We start from the raw sequence: 17,657 nt of genomic DNA, 5'->3' as shown, positions 1-17,657 counted from the left end.
CATAACATTTTATACGGTGCATCTTTGAAAATCAGCCATCCATATGTAGAATTAATATGAAGTAACATTTAATTAAGTAGGATATTCCACTAGCTGAAATAGCCAGTGCCCCAGACACATGTATAAAATGATATTTGTACTCGTAAAATAGTTATCTATCAAGTTGCAGTTTGTCCATATTGGAACAAAAATTAAGTCATTTTGACCTGTAGTGTACTTGTTGCATTCTGAGGGAAAACTCACACTTCTCTTACGTTTCGTAATATTGTAACTTTCCTCTCAACATCTATAGTTTTTCATAAATTTCCAGAAATTAATCCTCTCGCTCTCGTGCAAGTTGCTGTGTCCCTAGACTTTCGCTGCTCCGAACAAACAATCCATAGTTTTTCTGTAGTCAGACGAGCAGACAAGGTTTCAAGTTATCATATGTAACTGTCATAATCTCTTTGAAGAAATTAAAACTTATTTTTGTCAGTTTATTTTATTGGCTAAAACATTACCATGAGAAATGACAGTTTTGGCTAGACCGATGGTAGTGAGTTATCTCGATTGTTCACAGTCAGTTTCAGACTTAACTCCTCTACTCACTCCCCTCTTCTTGCTACCACACTTGGCTAGTCTTTTAAAAATGTGATAGTTTCTCTACTAAAGTCTAAAAAACAAATCTATGCTATTTAAAGAAATCGGAAATAATCTATTTTATCAAATAGGTTTCACATTTGTTTTTTTAACATTCAAATGATTATAGTTTTTTTCCTAAATAAGAGTAACCATCAGTCGTATGGTATGATGACCCTTATTTGTGATACTAGTATCTCCCTAGAATAGTTTTTTTGTCTGTGGATAGAACCAAAGATGGTAGGTAAAGGTCAAATTAGGAAAATAATAAACTCGTTCATAAATCAGAATCATACTTGTCTCTCTGTTCTAGGTTAAGCACTGCTAATTTAAACAAAATCTTCATTAATTGAAATATGCTGAAAATATTAAGATATATTTGCATTTATTGCAATGCGTTTTGCATCAGAGATATTCCATTCTTTATCAATATTTTTCAAATATAAGCCAGGCATGGTGGCTCCCTCGCCTGTAATCCCAGCACTTTGGGTGGTGTCTCACTTGAGGTCAGAAGTTTGAGACCAGCCTGGCCACCAGCATGGTGAAACACTGTCTCTACTAAAAAGGCAAAAATAAGCCAGACGTGGTGGCACATGCCTGTAATCCCAGCTACTCGGGTGGCTGAGGGAGGAGAATCACTTGAACCCAGAAGGCAGAGGTTGCAGAAAACTGAGATCATGCCACTGCACTCCAGCCTGGGTGACAGAGCAAGACTCATCTCTAATAAATAAATAAATAAAATTATGTGTGTGTGTGTGTGTGTGCGCGCGCGTGCGTGCACACACGTGCATGCACACCCACATACACACATATATATTTCTCAAATATAATCAATATAATATTAGTATCATAAAATAACATTTATTTGCAACTTAGTTTTAACGGCCTGAAGCAGCAGGTTGACCTTTATTAATCACATAATCAGAAGTAAGTAGTGACTCCATGATTATTTACAAGTATTTTCATTATATAATATGTACCTGTGTGCAAAAAATTGACCCTATGGCATGAAAAGGTTAAAAGGGATAAGTCATCGTTATTTCTGCCCCACCACTTTGTCAGACAGTCAGAAAGGAAAAAAGTCTAATGCAGGGAATGTAAATGCAAAAGCCTCAGGGTTCAGGAAGGAAACACAAGTGAAGCAAGAAACAAATTGGGAGCTGTGGGATCTGGGAGGCACAGGGGAGCACAGGCTCAGGCTAAAAGAGTATTGTCAATGTTCAGACTTTGCCTTTCTCGCCTCAAAGGATTGTCTGCCTGGGCAGGTTGTACCTGGTGTACTACAAACCCTTTGTAGCACCATTTACATCATAGTCTATGTAAACCACAGTTGATTATGTATATACCTCGTAGGGTTGGTTATACAAACCTGCACAACCTAACACAGTAGCCCTGATATACAGTGCTGCTGTGTCTGATTTTTTTCCCCAGATATTCTGGACATCTGTGTGCTTATATGTGAAATTTCTCAATATTTAAATTTCTGTGATTAATTCAGATTTTTAAGAACACCCTTTGAGAACTAAAGGAAATCTTACTACAAATTCACAAATGATCTATGTCTAATACCTGGGAGAAAAGGAATTTCATTTTCCAAAGTTTGGTTGTTCTGCAGACAAATAATACAGAAGAATGATATGATCAAGGAATTAGATAGTATCACAGTATAATAATTTGGAAGGTATGCTCTGAAGATTTTATTGGGACTAGGAAGAAAATGGAATTCTTTTAGTTTTTCACAGCTCAAATTTTAGAGATCTATAGTCTGTTTATTCAATGATGATTCTGATATGTAGACCTATTTTATTCAAATTACAGTGAAGCATGATTAGCTAAATTCTTAAAGCAGGTGACTGCGTATACAGAGTAGGTTGTTGGCAAAAGATCAGGGCAGTGACAAGCCAGCCAGCTAGCTAAGAAAAATTACTACATACTTTAAGAACATAATTGGATTTACTATGGACATTACCCATCTAATCATCATTCAGCCATCTATCCATTCATCCTCCTATCATTCTGTCCTCCCATCTTCTTTCCTCATTTATCCTTGTTTCCTTCCTCCCTTCCTCTATTCTTCCATTTTCCATCCATCTATTCATCCACCCATTTATCTATTCACCCATATTTCCATTTATTCAGTAATAAATATTGGTGTATGCCACATAGTATACCAGTATTTATGTGAAGGATTGCAAATTCATGGCCCAAGGGTAAAATCTAGTATCTAGAAATATTTTTGTTTGTTTAAGAGTGTTTAAATGAAAACTAAATGTAAATCCTTTAGATCGACACGTACTGTACCCTTCGGTTCCAAGCCTACAATTCCCTATTACCTTAGGCCAAGTTTTTTCACACATTTTGTCCAAAAGAGCCACTTTTTATTGAATGGTTGCTCTGGTTCCATGCTACACTGAGTGCGTTGTGCACATTATCTCATTTTTTTATAACACCAAAAAGGTTGGCATTAATATTTTCATTTTACCAATGAGTAATTTGAATCCTAATGAGGTACAGTGATTTGTCCCAAGTTAAATGACTTTTATAAGGTTTAGATTTAAGTATAACTTGAAGTCAAGTCAGGCTGGCCTGGGTTAGTCTCCCAATATCTATGAGCTTATTACACGAACACCTTAAAAATAATTTGGGAGAGTGGAAGTAGCCCTTACTGATCACCTAACTCCATGGTGTTTTACACCTTCCACCTCATTTAAAGATAAATAAGTATTAGGTTAAATTCATACTGAAGTTTTGTTTTTTCAAATTTAGATATATACTTGTTTTAACCTTCCCTTTTCAGGGCCAGATTGATTATTTGGAGATATTATGCATAATTTAGAATCTATTTATGTTACAGGTATAAATTTTCACTCATGAAATTAGGGTGTATAAGAAATACCACTTTCAGGCCGGGCACAGTGGCTCAAGCCTGTAATCCCAGCACTTTGGGAGGCCGAGGCGGGTGGATCACAAGGTCAACAGATCGAGACCATCCTGGTCAACATGATGAAACCCTGTCTCTACTAAAAATTACAAAAAATTAGCTGGGCATGGTGGCGCGTGCCTGTAATCCCAGCTACTCAGGAGGCTGAGGCAGGAGAATTGCCTGAACCCAGGGGGCGGAGGTTGCGGTGAGCCGAGATTGCGCCATTGCACTCCAGCCTGGGTAACAAGAGCGAAACTCCGTCTCAAAAAAAAAAAAAAAAAAAAAAAAAAGAAATACCACTTTCCCTTACATAATTTTTTCCCTTGAAATTAAATTAAGTCTAGCTCTGATCTCTAATCTCCATCTCCCTGGGTTGAGAGAGAAATTAAATTAAGTCTAGCTCTGATCTCTAATCTCCATCTCCCTGGGAATCCAGGACTCCATCCCCCAGCCCCTCTCTCTCCTGACCTTACTTTGAGTGAGGTCTTGTGCAGTCTGGTATTCTCAGACAGGCTATGTATTCTTCATTCTTCATTCCTCAGTCACCACTGCTCACTACTGATAAGATCATTGCCTATGCTTACAAGAGCTCTCAGGCAGGTACTCTGAGGGTTCTGTGCTTGCCTTGGGTATAGGCTTCCTTGTCCTATGTACTGCAGGCTTCCGTGCCCTTGAAGGCCTGCTGTCTGTAGGGCTGTTGTGAAAGAACAGGCTACCTACCCAGCTACCTGTGGAGCTGCACACTGCCTACCACTTCAATCTTGAGGCACTTTTTTCTCTGCCCTACATGACCACTTTTGCCTTCTTACCATCGTCAGAAGCACACCTCTCACATATCTCCCTCTCTTGCATATCTCCCTCAATCAAGGTTGGCTTATGAGTTGTAACAGTTCTAAAAATACATTTGCTTTAAACAAATTCTACTTTGGCTTGTATTACAATTACAACCCCACCAAGAATAGCAACAAACGCCAGGAAACTTTCTTAGGTGGTGGTGTGTAGGTATAAGGGTGGGGATAGGCGGGGCTGTGTTTATAGAAAGAAGAGAAACAAAAAGATTTGTCACATTTAGTGTCATTAATAAATATAGTCATTCATAGTTATATATTAATTATTTATAATAAAATAAAGAAAGTACTGTTTGTTTGGATACCAATTTTGAGAATAATCCAACTGATTGTTAACTTTTAGTTTTAAAATGATATACACTGTTTTTAGTAGATCTTAATCAGCTTAACACTTATAATCAACCTAAATAGGCCTGAAGTATTACATCAAAATTCTAACTTCCAACTAAATCTTTATTATAATTCTTTTTCTCTCTTCTACTTATTTCCCTTCTACTTCAAGTAATTTTAACTATGCATACATCTTATTTGTAAGTTTTTATCCTAGTTTTTCCTACATTTTCATACATATCAATTAAAATTTTTTATTTAAAGAGTTGTGCAATGAAAATAACACATTTCTTAGAAATACACCATTCTGCTCTGCAGATATCGTTGTAGGGAAAATTGGAAATTGACAAATACATTCACTTAAATTTTGCTTTGTGCTGAAAATTGAGGAAAAATTTAAATTGGCCATTTGCACATTATTATTAGTAAATCAACCCATGTAAAGATGGGAATTACGGTCATTTCAAAAGTGATTTCGTTTTTGGTAAGTGGGTCCTACAGCATTATGTCCTCATATTTGTGAGTTACTGCACCCTGGCTAGTATTATCATTGCTGCCCTTATGTTTATTTGCTGCAAATCCCTTTCAAAACTGTGTGCATTGGTTATAATGGTAATGAGGAAGATAACTCAAACTAAAATTTAAATCATAAAAGCTTTAGAGTTTTAGAGAGATAGTATAAGGTTAACTCATTTTCGGCATGTGCAGGCTTAATTATGCATGGGATGAAATATAGTAGGCAAATCTCAGCATAATAATAAATAATTGAAACATATAACCCATACAGTATTTAAACTGGCTTTAATATTCCTTAATTATCACATTATTCTTTTTCATTTGTCGTTTCTTTTCCAATTCTCTCACCCTACCATTAAGACAGTAATGATTTCATAAGATGTAGATCCAGTATTAAGTTTTGCTTGCTCTACTGTCTCAAATTATTATAACTTCTTTGTTATTACTGGCTTGTTTCTGTTTGTCTTTCACAAGTCTTTGACTCAGTAGTAGTAGCAAATGACAGGGATCATCAAGTGTCATAATGCTTGTCAATATATTATTATTCTACCTGATACAATGTGTCCCCAGATTCATTACAGAGTTTAATCATTGATCACTGTGCCCACAGTCTAATTGTGATAACAAACTAATTGCAGCTGTTACAGGGATGCCAGTTAAGTAATCCACGTTTGAGTTGAGTTTCTCAATGGCAGCTTCATTTTATAGGACCATCTCTGACAAGATTCATTTGGCAGATACTTTTCTAACAAATGTTCATCCCAGATGCTGCTAGTATTTAAACAGGATATGCCAAGATTTAGATAGAAATATAAAATCCTTTGATATTTTAAAATTTAGAATTCTAAAATAATCCCATAGAAAGAACACTAGTTCTGCATACGGGAAAGTGCCCTGTACTTGGTAAAATAAGTTAAATTTTCAATATTTACATGTCAGAGAGAACAAGGACTATCTATAGATGCACCATTTATTTTTGCTTATCATGGTTGAACAATTGTCAGCATCAGTGCTAACACCCCATATGTGATGTATGTATCTTCACTATCTCCCACTCAAGGTTTTTAGTGAAGTCTAATTAGCAGTTTCTTATATGCGAAATTTTCTTGAACATTTGCTACTCCCAGAAGTCTTGAAGGTCTAAAGCAGCAATGAAAACCACTCTGATTTCCTAGATAACATGAAGTAAACCAATTTGATCCTTACAAGAAGTTATGTTCCCTCTTCATGCTTTTCCTACATTTTAATTTCAAACTAAGGAAATGCAGAAATTTCACTTTTTTATGTGTAATTTATTGCTTGGTATAGCTCCAAATATAAATTCTGTATGAATAATCACAACCCCTTCCATGTCTGTATGTTTGCTGCTACAATGAACAGGAAAATAAAACAAAAGGAATAAAATAAATGTTTGGGTTTCATTATATTTTTAAGTCAGTTTTGTACATTGAGTTATTTAGTATTTAATAATAAATAATATATTTAATAAGTTAGTATGTGCTTGATATAAAGAAAATGTTAAGGCATTCATAAGTTAAAGTCAGAAACAGCAAAGCAACCAGATGGTTAGTAATCAGATTAAAACAAAACAGATTACAATATTATTTTTAAAATAATGAAGTGGATTTAAATTAGTTCCAAAATGCTTTTGCTTATAGACAACAATTAAGAGAAACAAAGTGTACCAGCACACAGTTAAACTGGCTTTTATTCTTCACTTGAGACTAGTTCTAATTGATCACTGTGCTGTTGTATGATTTGATTGTGCTGACAGTTACATGCCACTGTTCCCATAATAACAATTTTTCTTCTTTGTTCAAATGAATTTTCTAATTACACGTGTGATGGGATGTTTTAATTCTTTTCCCTTTTCAAATCCACCTTCCTGTTGCAATGCATGATGGGCAGGCTCAATATTGTGCATGACACCCGCTACAAGTGTTGGTAGGTGCCAGCTTTGTTTCTTGATTATCTTAAACCTATGATGTACCTCACAGCCCCTCAAAATCCACTGCTAAGTTTAACTTATATCTATTGGGTAAGTCCATTTCCCTTTTACTAACACCTGTCAATTAAATGCCATTTTCTATTTAATTGACATGGACTCACATAAATGTTTTCTTTACACACAACAGTTTCCTTTAGTCACCTTTGGTGGATTTTGATTGGACTATGAGTTCTGGTGTATAAAAAAAAAATCTGTTTCATAAAAGTAATATACTGTATATTTTTATAATAGTAAATGAGAAAAAAAATACTTTCATTCAAACAGACAACTGTATATATTAAGTAAATACTTGTACCTTGACTTAGATTTTAAATGTCTGCTATGAACACTATATAAAATTCTTGTTTTTGACTTAGCAAATTAAGCCTGTTTGTGTCAATTTTCTTGATTTGATGGTAACAAGCTTTTTCCCCCTTTTTTTTCTCTTTCATCCCTCCTCCCCTTCTCTCCTTGGAATGTTGTCCTGCTTTGCGCTGTGATTGCATGTCACTCGCTGGTGATGATGTCCTGTCACATGGCTTATTGCTGTGATAAATACCATGCCCAATTATCTCTTCCATGTTGCCATGGTTTCCATATTGCTACACTCTTCTGTATGTTCGCTTATATGATTTTCCCTCCGAAAGTTCCCATGGTGCACGGTGCTACGCCAGCCACTGTGTCCGCAGCAACAACATCTGCCACAAGTGTTCCCTTCGCTGCAACAGCCACAGCCAACCAGGTTTGCTAATTTACAGCTTTGTTTCTTAAAAAACAACTCTGCTAGGGCTCAATCCAACAGCTCTTACGCACGTGGATTTCCCATTGAGGTCAGTGGGAATCGTGTGTACGTGAGGGCTGTAGAGGGTGCTTTAATAAGCATGGGGTTTCAAAGATACCTCTTGTTGGCCTACACATTCTCTCTATGATGAGCAGCAGAATGCTTTTATGCCATTTATAAGTGCTCCAAAGTTGTCGCAGCTCCATTTCTGAAGCTACTAAAATGATATTTACACAAGCAATTCTCATTGGTTTCAACCAATTGTGCAGGTATTTTGACCAGTCAAAAATAGAGACCATTTTAAGGTTTTTATTTAAAACATTTGATATGTACAGTTTCTCAGTTCTTGCCCAAATGATTAATAGAAAGTAAAATATTTAACTGTATTACATATGCCACAAATGACCACTCTTGTAAATAGAGTTTGTTATAAATTCATTATAATCTAAATCATTTAATAAGCTAATTCAAAATAAATCATTTGTATACAGCATTTCTAAGCTTTTATTCTGAATGCTTTCAGTGAAAGAAAAATTCTAAGTGCTCTTATTTTTACAATTACCCAGCATAAATGTTGGAGATTTATGAAGAAAAAAAAAGAAATTAAGTATGACAAATTGACAATCATTCTGTATTCCATACGAGTTTATAGAGTAACACTTACGTGAGATGCTTTTAAGTGAAAGGGATTTGTTTCATAAATTTAAATCTTATGATATACAGTAATAACTATTTAAAATTAAATGATGATTTAAAATATTTAAAATTTAAAAATTGACATTCATTCACCCAGCATTTTCTGACTCTACTTAAAAATATTTTCAGAAAATACTGGTTGATTTCAAGTTTTATTTATATGAAGTAGATTTGCGCTTCAATAGAGTTGACAGTGTAAGAAAAAACTTAGAGCGAAGCCACATTTCAGATCATCCATAGATGAAGATTAAATGTAGCCAAATTAATCTCAAAAGAATCAGTATCAGATGAGAATCAACATGTTCCCCCTTGGGAAGGGAAGACCAGTTGAGACATCAATTTGTTGTTATTGCTGTGAGGGGTAGCCACCCTTGTTCCACAATACATCATATACTGTTGATGAAGAATATTCAGCTATTAGTATAACCATTAAAAACTTTCAGAATCAGAATACAAAAAAAATGAATTTAAAGTTTCAGTCAAGCTTTAAACGTTTCTTGGCAAAGAATTGTTAATTTCTCAGAAGCTTCTCAAAATAGCCCTGGGTTTACGTGAACACATCAGACTCATTTACAAGAATGCTAGATTGTGCATATGTGGCATGTTAATAAGTAATTTTTGGTAGAACTGTCGTGATGGACTCAATACAATCCATCTACAGTTGCAAATCAATGATAAAGAACTCTCATGTGTATACCATATATGACTGTAGAATTGCTGGTGTAAGCAGAACTATAGCAGAGCAAATTTCAACATGCCCTTGGCCACCTGGGTTGTAGGGGACACTTTACTTTTTGCATTGTGCTGTGACCATTTCATGCATAATCTTGGGTCTTCATACTATTTGACAACCAAAAGAAAGAAAAGGGAATGGATATATATATACACACATATATTATATCTACATATACATACATATGTATATGCCTACAGTACATTAGCAATGCTGGAAATAGCTGATGCCACAAAATGCAGCCTGCATGCATGCAGAAGTTTATAGCTGGCCCTTCATCTGCATCGATTGGTGTTGAAGGTCCTTGGTATGTTTCGACAGCCCCATCCTTGATGCTTCTACACTGTTGGGTGCAACATCCTGTCCTGCAGCAGCAGGAAAAATGGTATGAGAAGCTTCATTATGCTTGGAGCACATTTTCGTGCCATTTGCCAATGCTGTAAAATTGTGTAAAAATGTCAGCTGAGAACTGAAAATAAAACAGGGACATATTAATATACACGCCAGACTGTGGATTATAGTATGTTGAATTCGCCTAAGATGTCTAAATTGAAAAAAACAACAACAAAATGCCTTTGTGTATGTGATTTCGTTATTCTCCCAACAACATTGCTGAAATGGGATTAGTGTCATTTTATAGAAGATAGTTAAGTATAGAGTAATGAGTTGCTTTGCTCAGGGTCACACAGCCATTAAATAGATCTCTTGGGGTAGAACCCATGCCTTCAGTCCTCTGACATTCTCAATCTATTGTGCTGTCTCTCTCAGGTTAGCAGCCATTAATTTTGGGTTGAAGAATCAAGCTACAAATTTGAAGTTCTTAACTTTGGGGACTATTGAAATAAGTCAACTCTATATTGGTTTCTTACTATATTTCCTCTCAAGTTATCTTCCCCATTTAAAATACAATGAAAGGTGCCATCAGGATTCAGAAATATGTTCTGAAGTAAACCTATGCTCTTACCTAGTTCTTTTGAATTACTGCTTTATAATGCTTACCTTGTATTTTTAATTTGGAAAAAAAAAAGTTAGACACCCTAATTTGAATGAAAATGTAGAAATTTGGTTGCACAAAAATAGGCAAGACGTTTTCTTATCTGATTTCAGGATGAAACCACAGGGGTGTGTGTGTGTGTGTCTGTGTGTAGGCCAACAAAAAGGGCTTCTTTCAATTACTGCTCTGCATGAATTTTTGATAGTTTTACTTATCTTATTTCCTAAAAACTGGTAACATTTATAGAATAGCATTTAACATGAAGATTTTAAAAAGTTAGTTGCTACTTTGGCATTTAAGTTTACATTAACTTACTGTTATGTTGACCAGATAAGGACTGTCACCTCACAGCTGAATTTCACTTTTCTTTAAAAATTTAATATTAAAATGTTGTCATCTCTTGATTGTTGGCTTGCTTGCATGGATCATTCATTAAATAATTTTTTATTTGCTAGATACCCATAATATCTGCCGAACATCTGACTAGCCACAAGTATGTTACCCAGATGTAGAATTTTCATCACTAAACAGTAAGTTCATTATGAAATATATAGTTGCATATTTGTGGTGTTTTTTTTTAAAGATAGCAATTGTATAGTGCACTTAAAATTTTGTAAAACCTCTGAGAAAATATTTATATATAGGTCACATTTTTATTTTAAATGGGTTGAGGAATTTTATCAGACATATATATAACAAATATGTTAATATCACTTAAATATACAAAGCACCAAAAGAAAGTAATTTTTTAAAATTTCAGATTAGAAATAAACACAAGCCTAAAGAAAACATATGACCAAAAAGTAATTAGAGAGTATAGATCAAGGGTTGGCAAACTTTCTTGTAGGGTCAGACAGTAAGTATTTTTGCTGTGTGGGCCATATGGTTTCTGTTGCAGCTATTCTACTCTGCCATTGTATCATTAAAGCAGCCAGAGACCACATGTAAACAAATGGATGTGGCTGTGTTCCAGTAAAACTTTATTTACAAAAACAGGCAGTACATCACATTTTTGGCCCACAGGCAGTAGTTTGGCTGACTCCTGGTGTAAATCATCACTTATTACTATTTTATTTTATTCTTTGGCTAAACCTTAAATGAGACTATGTACTCAGTTCATCCCATGCATCACCATACACAGGGGCATTAGAATATAATGAGTTTGGCTAAGCGTGGTGGCTCATGCTTGTAATACAAGCACTTTGGGAGGCTGAGGTGGGTGGATTGGTTGAGCCCAGGTGTTTGAGACTAGCCTGAGCAACATGGTGAAACCCTGTCCTACAGAAAGTACAACAGAAAATCAGCTAGGTATGGTGGCACACTCCTATAGTTCCAGCAGCTATGGAGGCTAAGGTGGGAGGATCACTTGAGCCCAGGACGTGAGGCTGGCTGCAGTGAGCCATGATTGCACCATGCTGCACTCCAGCCTGGGCAACAGAGCAAGACCTGTCTCAAGAAAAAAAATGCAATGAGTCTGACTTGAAATAAATATATACACATCACATATATGTGTACACACAAATCTCCAAATTCATATGAATCTTAGGTACTTTAGTTACCTCGGAGGATTATATAATTCTGAAAATGTTGCAACTGTAACATTTTTAAAATGGTTTAAAAGTCTTTTATTTTGTCTTGTCTTGTATTTTGCCTTTAAAGCACTGTCTTAAGTTCTTACAAAGGTGCCCATTTTTCATTTATAGGAATATGTTTTGTCCAGTATGAGTGCATTCAAGTTATAACTTGAATGTGCTCAGTTGCTTGTTAGGTGCTTATTTTTATATTTAGAGAGAGAGAGATTACATTTGAAACTGAAATTGGTTAAGATGGGTGACCATTTTCTGTTGCTTCCTTTCATTTATTTATTTGTTTATTAACATATTTACAAATGAGCTTTTGGTGCTACTTTGTGTTAGTTATCATGGCAAGGAGATAAAGATGAATAGACAATAAGATAAAGATGTCAGGAATTTCAATATAATACATTAAAATAAGAGAGGTTTGAAGAAATATCTCTTGGAGCAAAGATGAAGGAGCAACTATTCCAAACAGGATCTGCAAACAATTGAATTTGGATGAAGGTGATGTTCTAAAAAGAATGGAGGTGTAAAGGCCTTGTAGAAGAAGGACAGTGTGCCAAGTCAGGAGACAATGGTGGCTGAGAACCAACTCAGAAACTCTTGTGAGGTTAAAAGCTGAACAAAGTCAGAGCCCATGCAAAAGGAGGATAGGCAGAATTCAAGAGCCACTTAAGAAAGAGATGATAGACTTAGTCAGAGAAGTACTCCAAAGATATGCTGCAATCATAAATTAAATTGTTAAAATTTATTTTTGTCTATTTCATAAGCCTTCTCAAAGCAGTTCTGATAAAAAGGTTCATGATTCTGAACAATAGCCACATTTTTAGAGGAAGCAGCGTTACTTTGTAGTGTTTTAGGTTTAGAAGAAGAGTTTATTTGACATGCTAAAAAAATCTGTTTCAAGCTCTTACAGTCAATTAGGTGTGTTTAGTATGTATATATTTAACTGTATTCTATTTCTTAGCAATAATCCAGGTTGAAAAAAGATTCCCACAGTAATTAGCAAACCAGTAGGTTTGTCTGTATTGAAGCTTAAGCTCTTAGTGTTCTGTTTATTTAACAAATGATTGTTCATCTTCATAAGGAGTTGCAATGTTTAAACTGGTTTTAAGTCACTAGATGGTGATTGCTTTCATTTTCAAGGTTGTATTTTGAAGCTTACTTTTAATATATGTGAAGATTCCCTGATGGAAACAAATTTCACGTAAAAACTGGAACTATTAATTCACAAGTACATTGTACTATCTATTAAAACTTGATTCATGAGTGATAATTTTGTAATTCATAAAGGATGATTTTTATTTTTTTAGCTTTAGGAGAAAAAACCTTGACAAACTGAATTATCCAAAGCCATCACTTAAAGTATCACTCTTTTTTTTTCAAACATGCACTCTGCTTATCAAGCACCCAAATAGAATGAATCTTGTTTAATAGAGTGTATTACATGAATTTTCATTTTGTAGGCCAGACCTTTGCTCTTGAAACCTTATTAAACTTCAGAAAAGAAGTAAGTTTAAATTTTGCCTTACAACAGTGATGCTAAAAAAGAGCTTGATATATCATGCCTCTTGATTCTGCAAAAGTATTTTATACTTTGAGCTTAGGATTGGTAAATATTTGAGCACATTCTACAGTTTTATTAGATTGTACATGTTATTTCATTCATACAGAGATGATAGATAAATTTTGATCTGCCTGCACTTGTGAAATGGTTTTTGTTTTTATATGAAGATATAATAACTTGCGAATATCCTGGTTAATCAGAAAGAATATTTTCATGTTAAATGTATATTAGAAACTGCTTTTAGTCATTATCTGTTTTAATAAATATTATCTCTTTTTCCCTTGTAGATCACGCTAAAGAGGAAAGGACAGTGTGCTTGGTTAGAGTAAAGGACGAGGTCATTAGCCATATTGTATATATCGTCAAGCAACACACACAAAAGTCCCTCAGCCACAAGACATCCACATATTGCATGTTAACCAGAAGAAAAGACAACATGGAAATCCACTGCACACTGTTGCCTATACACTTTGTACATTTAATTGATATTTGTGCTGAGGTGATATTCCTGTTTAAAAGAACAACATTGTCTTTCTTTTCTAGCACAGAGTTATGCATTAAAAGATGCATACCTAATTAGTTTCCTATATATTCATGCCATCTTGAAAAGACAGACTATGGTGTAACCATGATTCTATTATGTATTGGTACGTCTGTAGACCAAGATATAATTTTTTAAAAATAAGTTTATTTCTTTCAAGGTTTACAAATAACAAAGGTGCACCTTGTATTTAAAATTGCCATTATAGATGAGAGTGTGCATGCACAGTCATTTTTGTTTAAGAGTAATATTTTTAATGTAATAGATTGTAACACGTGGTGAGGGAGGGATCTGACAGAGATGAATGTGCCAAGCAAAACCACAACTGTGTATCTTTTAAAGCACATCATGGCGTTAAGTACCATGTTGTTAAGGATTCTCATGAAGTGCCATAGACTGTACATCAAATTAGAGTATTATTTCTTCAGTGTTATTGTTTTCAGAGCCACATTTTGTTGCATATTTGCTAGTTCTAATCAGTCAAAGGGCACCATTCTTTTTGTTTGTTTGTTTGTTTTGAAACCAAAGCTGTCTCAGAAATGGCCAATTTAACTTTACAGTAACTATAGACAGCACAACACAAACTCTCTCAATACAGATAAACTCACACATACTGGATATATATATAATAGATATATGTAAAATTATTTTAAAGCATTGTAGTTAATATTTATGCATACTATACCGTATAACATGTTATTCAAAAGGGATTGCCATTTCTGAGACACAATAACAAAAATAATGTTTGAGGAAATTATTTTGCTTCTATTTATAGCCTCTGTCAAAAGTCAAAAGACTATAAATGCTTTGCAAAAATGGTTTCACATTTGCTTAAATGCTTCATCACAGTCACATTCAAAATAGTGACTCTAAACAAAGAAGAAAGCAGCACTGTCATCAGATGCATGATAAACCAAAATATGAAAATGGGAAATGTTTAATTAACCTAGTAATTGGGTGGGTTAAGTACATGGGTGAATTTTATATGTGATTTTTTTTTGTTTTCTTTTGTTCAGATTAACTGCTTATAGCCTTAGAAAGCCTTTACAAAATTTTAAAAAAATAGATGTGCATTCAGTTTTTAAGAATGGATTCATCCAAAGGAATTCCTTTTTTTGAGGTTTGGATGTTGCAGCTAGTAAAGGATATTTTTGCTCTGTTCAGCAGTTCTAAAAATTGCTGAAGTAGGGGCCAGGTCACTGGTAGTTATAGTATGGAATGGGAGAAGTGAAAGTTCAGTTATAGAACTTTCCATACTTCCAAGTTTACTGCAAGTTTTTATGCTTGAGAGAGATGCTTTCTAATATAAGACTGATGTGTTGATTTTACTGATTGTACTGTACATCTATTAAAGCCTTAGATTATTACATTACGGGTTGGAACCCATACCAATGTAATTTCAATCGTGTTAAGAAAGTAATGGTGACTTCACATGTTATTGTAGTTAGTTACATTATAGAATATTACTTATTTTTCTTGTTAAAATGTAGTTTTTCATTTCCTACATTTATTAGATTTTCATTTTCTATTAACAATTGAATACCATTTCAGTTTATAGACTATTGTTTTATTAGATTTTACGGATGAATTTTTCAAAATACAAAAAAAGTAGTGTTTCCTTCATAACATACTCAGTTTTGAATTACATGTAGTGTCACATGAATATTCGTATTGTTAACTAAATGATTTATATTTTACTGATTTAATATTACAGTGTAAGAATGTCAGTCATTGTTAGTTCTTGTCTAGTTTTCATTAAAAGAACAAAGATCTTTTATATGGATATCTTATAAATATATAATCATTGCTAAGTAAGAAGTTAAGTTGTTGCTATTGCAACAATCCTGGCAGACAATTGAGTAATATTTTGATGATTTATTTTGTTTGTAATTAGTTATTATAAGAAGATCTAGATCCTAGATATTAGAATAAAATTTATTTTCTACTGTATCCATTTCAAATGTTAAAATATTGTTTAATATTTTTGAAATCCCTGAATATCAGGCCTTGTTATAAATAAGCTGCATAATCAATAAATAGAACAAGGGACTTTTTGTTGATAATCCAAATACTCAAAGTTTACGTAATGAAAATTACAGCGTGTGTGCAAACTCTTGAGGGTTGATTATGCTGCAGTTTAGCATGTGGGGACGTCTAGAGAGAAGGTTGACTTTTTGCACTTCTGTATATAGTCAAAAGAGAGAAACCTGTATAATAGTAAGATCTTATTTTGAATAAAAACGTCTATAATTACAAGGAGTTTTGTTAAGGCTAATACAATGACAGACTGAGCAAAATTGCTTGCAAAAGTGGCACAGAGTTAGCACTCCATACCCCTTCAAACATGTTGCTTTGCTTTCTTGTGGACAGCTTGTAGTTTGCCAGGATTTTTTCAGCTGGAAAGATACGCCGTCCTTTCAAACCCTCATGACTGACAAAAACTCCATGGGGCCAAATCTGCCTGAAGATCATTACCAAAAATAGCAGGTACTTCCACCATTAAGGTGAAATCATGGATCAGATATTCCTTACATTTTTCAAAACTACTGCATGTTTAAAACTTCAACAAAAAAAGAGAGAAAGAACTATACTAAGAACATATATTATTCAGATCAGTTTCTGCCAATTTCAGTGGTTTATTGTTCACAAAAAAAATCTTCAAAACAAGTATTGACTTTCACAAAATTTAAATCATAAACAGGCAAACCAAACAGCACACTGTAGCTATAGTTGTTATGTGATTGTTTTTTAATTGCCGTAGGATCCTGTTCTTTCAGCAGGTGAAAAATAAAACGCAGTTCAAATTTCACGGTTTTAATTTTCAACTCAGAAGCACTCAAAAATGCAAAATATGACAATGGGCACTTGTTAAATGAATTAGTGTATCCAGCCTTCACTCCAGCTGGTTAATAATGTTGCACTTATCAGCAACCCTACCACTTTCATCTGCTGAAAGGACAAATGTGCTTGGTTTTACTATTATGTAATCACAACTTACTTTCTGCTTGTAGTTGCTTAAAATTATGTATTTTGTCTTGGGCTGCAATTTGTTTTATGCTTATTTTATTATTACTGCAGTAGTTGACTTTGCTGTATGGAAAAATAAAGTGAAATTGCCCTAATAAAACTTCTCTTTCTTAAGTATATTTGTGTATCTGAGATTGAATACTAAATTATTTTTGTGTATTTCATGTATTCTTGCATGTGTATCTTTACAAACATATTGATGTATAAATTTGTTGTCTGGTTTTAACTGATTGCAACTGCAAGGAAGGCATTTGTTGTCTTACCAATTATCCTTTGATACTGAGAGGGAGAAACGACATCAGGATATATAGCCATCCTGTACCCAGTGTTTTCTGAAAATCTTGCCTTCTTCCCCTGTCTGACACTTTAAGTGCTGATTGAAATCATTTTAGGTGTTGGGGTGAAAAATGCTAAGAAAAAAAATTATCAATTATAGATCACAGACTTTCTATTAAAGAATTATTATTTGCCTGACTGCCGCATCAGTTGACTAGCACTGGAAATCAGGCAATCCAAGAG

At 34.2% G+C, this 17,657-nt stretch overlaps 1 protein-coding gene across 50 annotated transcripts in view; it reads left to right on the top strand.

The window, feature by feature from the left end:
• The window catches only part of MBNL1 (muscleblind like splicing regulator 1), a 176,750-nt gene extending 159,495 nt beyond the window's left edge, over positions 1–17,255 (top strand). For 16 of the 50 annotated variants that reach the window (XM_078354002.1, XM_008983653.5, XM_035278065.3 and 13 more), the window contains 4 exons: positions 7,144–7,179; positions 7,870–7,964; positions 10,882–10,956; positions 13,858–17,255. In XM_078354002.1, coding sequence (XP_078210128.1) covers positions 7,144–7,179; positions 7,870–7,964; positions 10,882–10,938 — 188 coding nt within the window. In that variant the 3' untranslated portion in view covers positions 10,939–10,956; positions 13,858–17,255. Of the gene's footprint in view, positions 1–7,143; positions 7,180–7,869; positions 7,965–9,753; positions 9,818–10,881; positions 10,957–13,857 lie in introns of all 50 variants that reach the window. The other 34 variants (XM_078354004.1, XM_078354000.1, XM_008983646.5 and 31 more) reach the window with 5 other exon arrangements.
• The last annotated feature ends 402 nt before the right edge of the window (positions 17,256–17,657 follow it).

Source organism: Callithrix jacchus, chromosome 17, assembly GCF_049354715.1.
Source record: "Callithrix jacchus isolate 240 chromosome 17, calJac240_pri, whole genome shotgun sequence".
Classification (NCBI taxonomy): Eukaryota; Metazoa; Chordata; class Mammalia; order Primates; family Cebidae; genus Callithrix; species Callithrix jacchus.
Note: the sequence above shows the minus strand (reverse complement) of the source record. Positions and strands in the feature narration are given on the sequence as shown.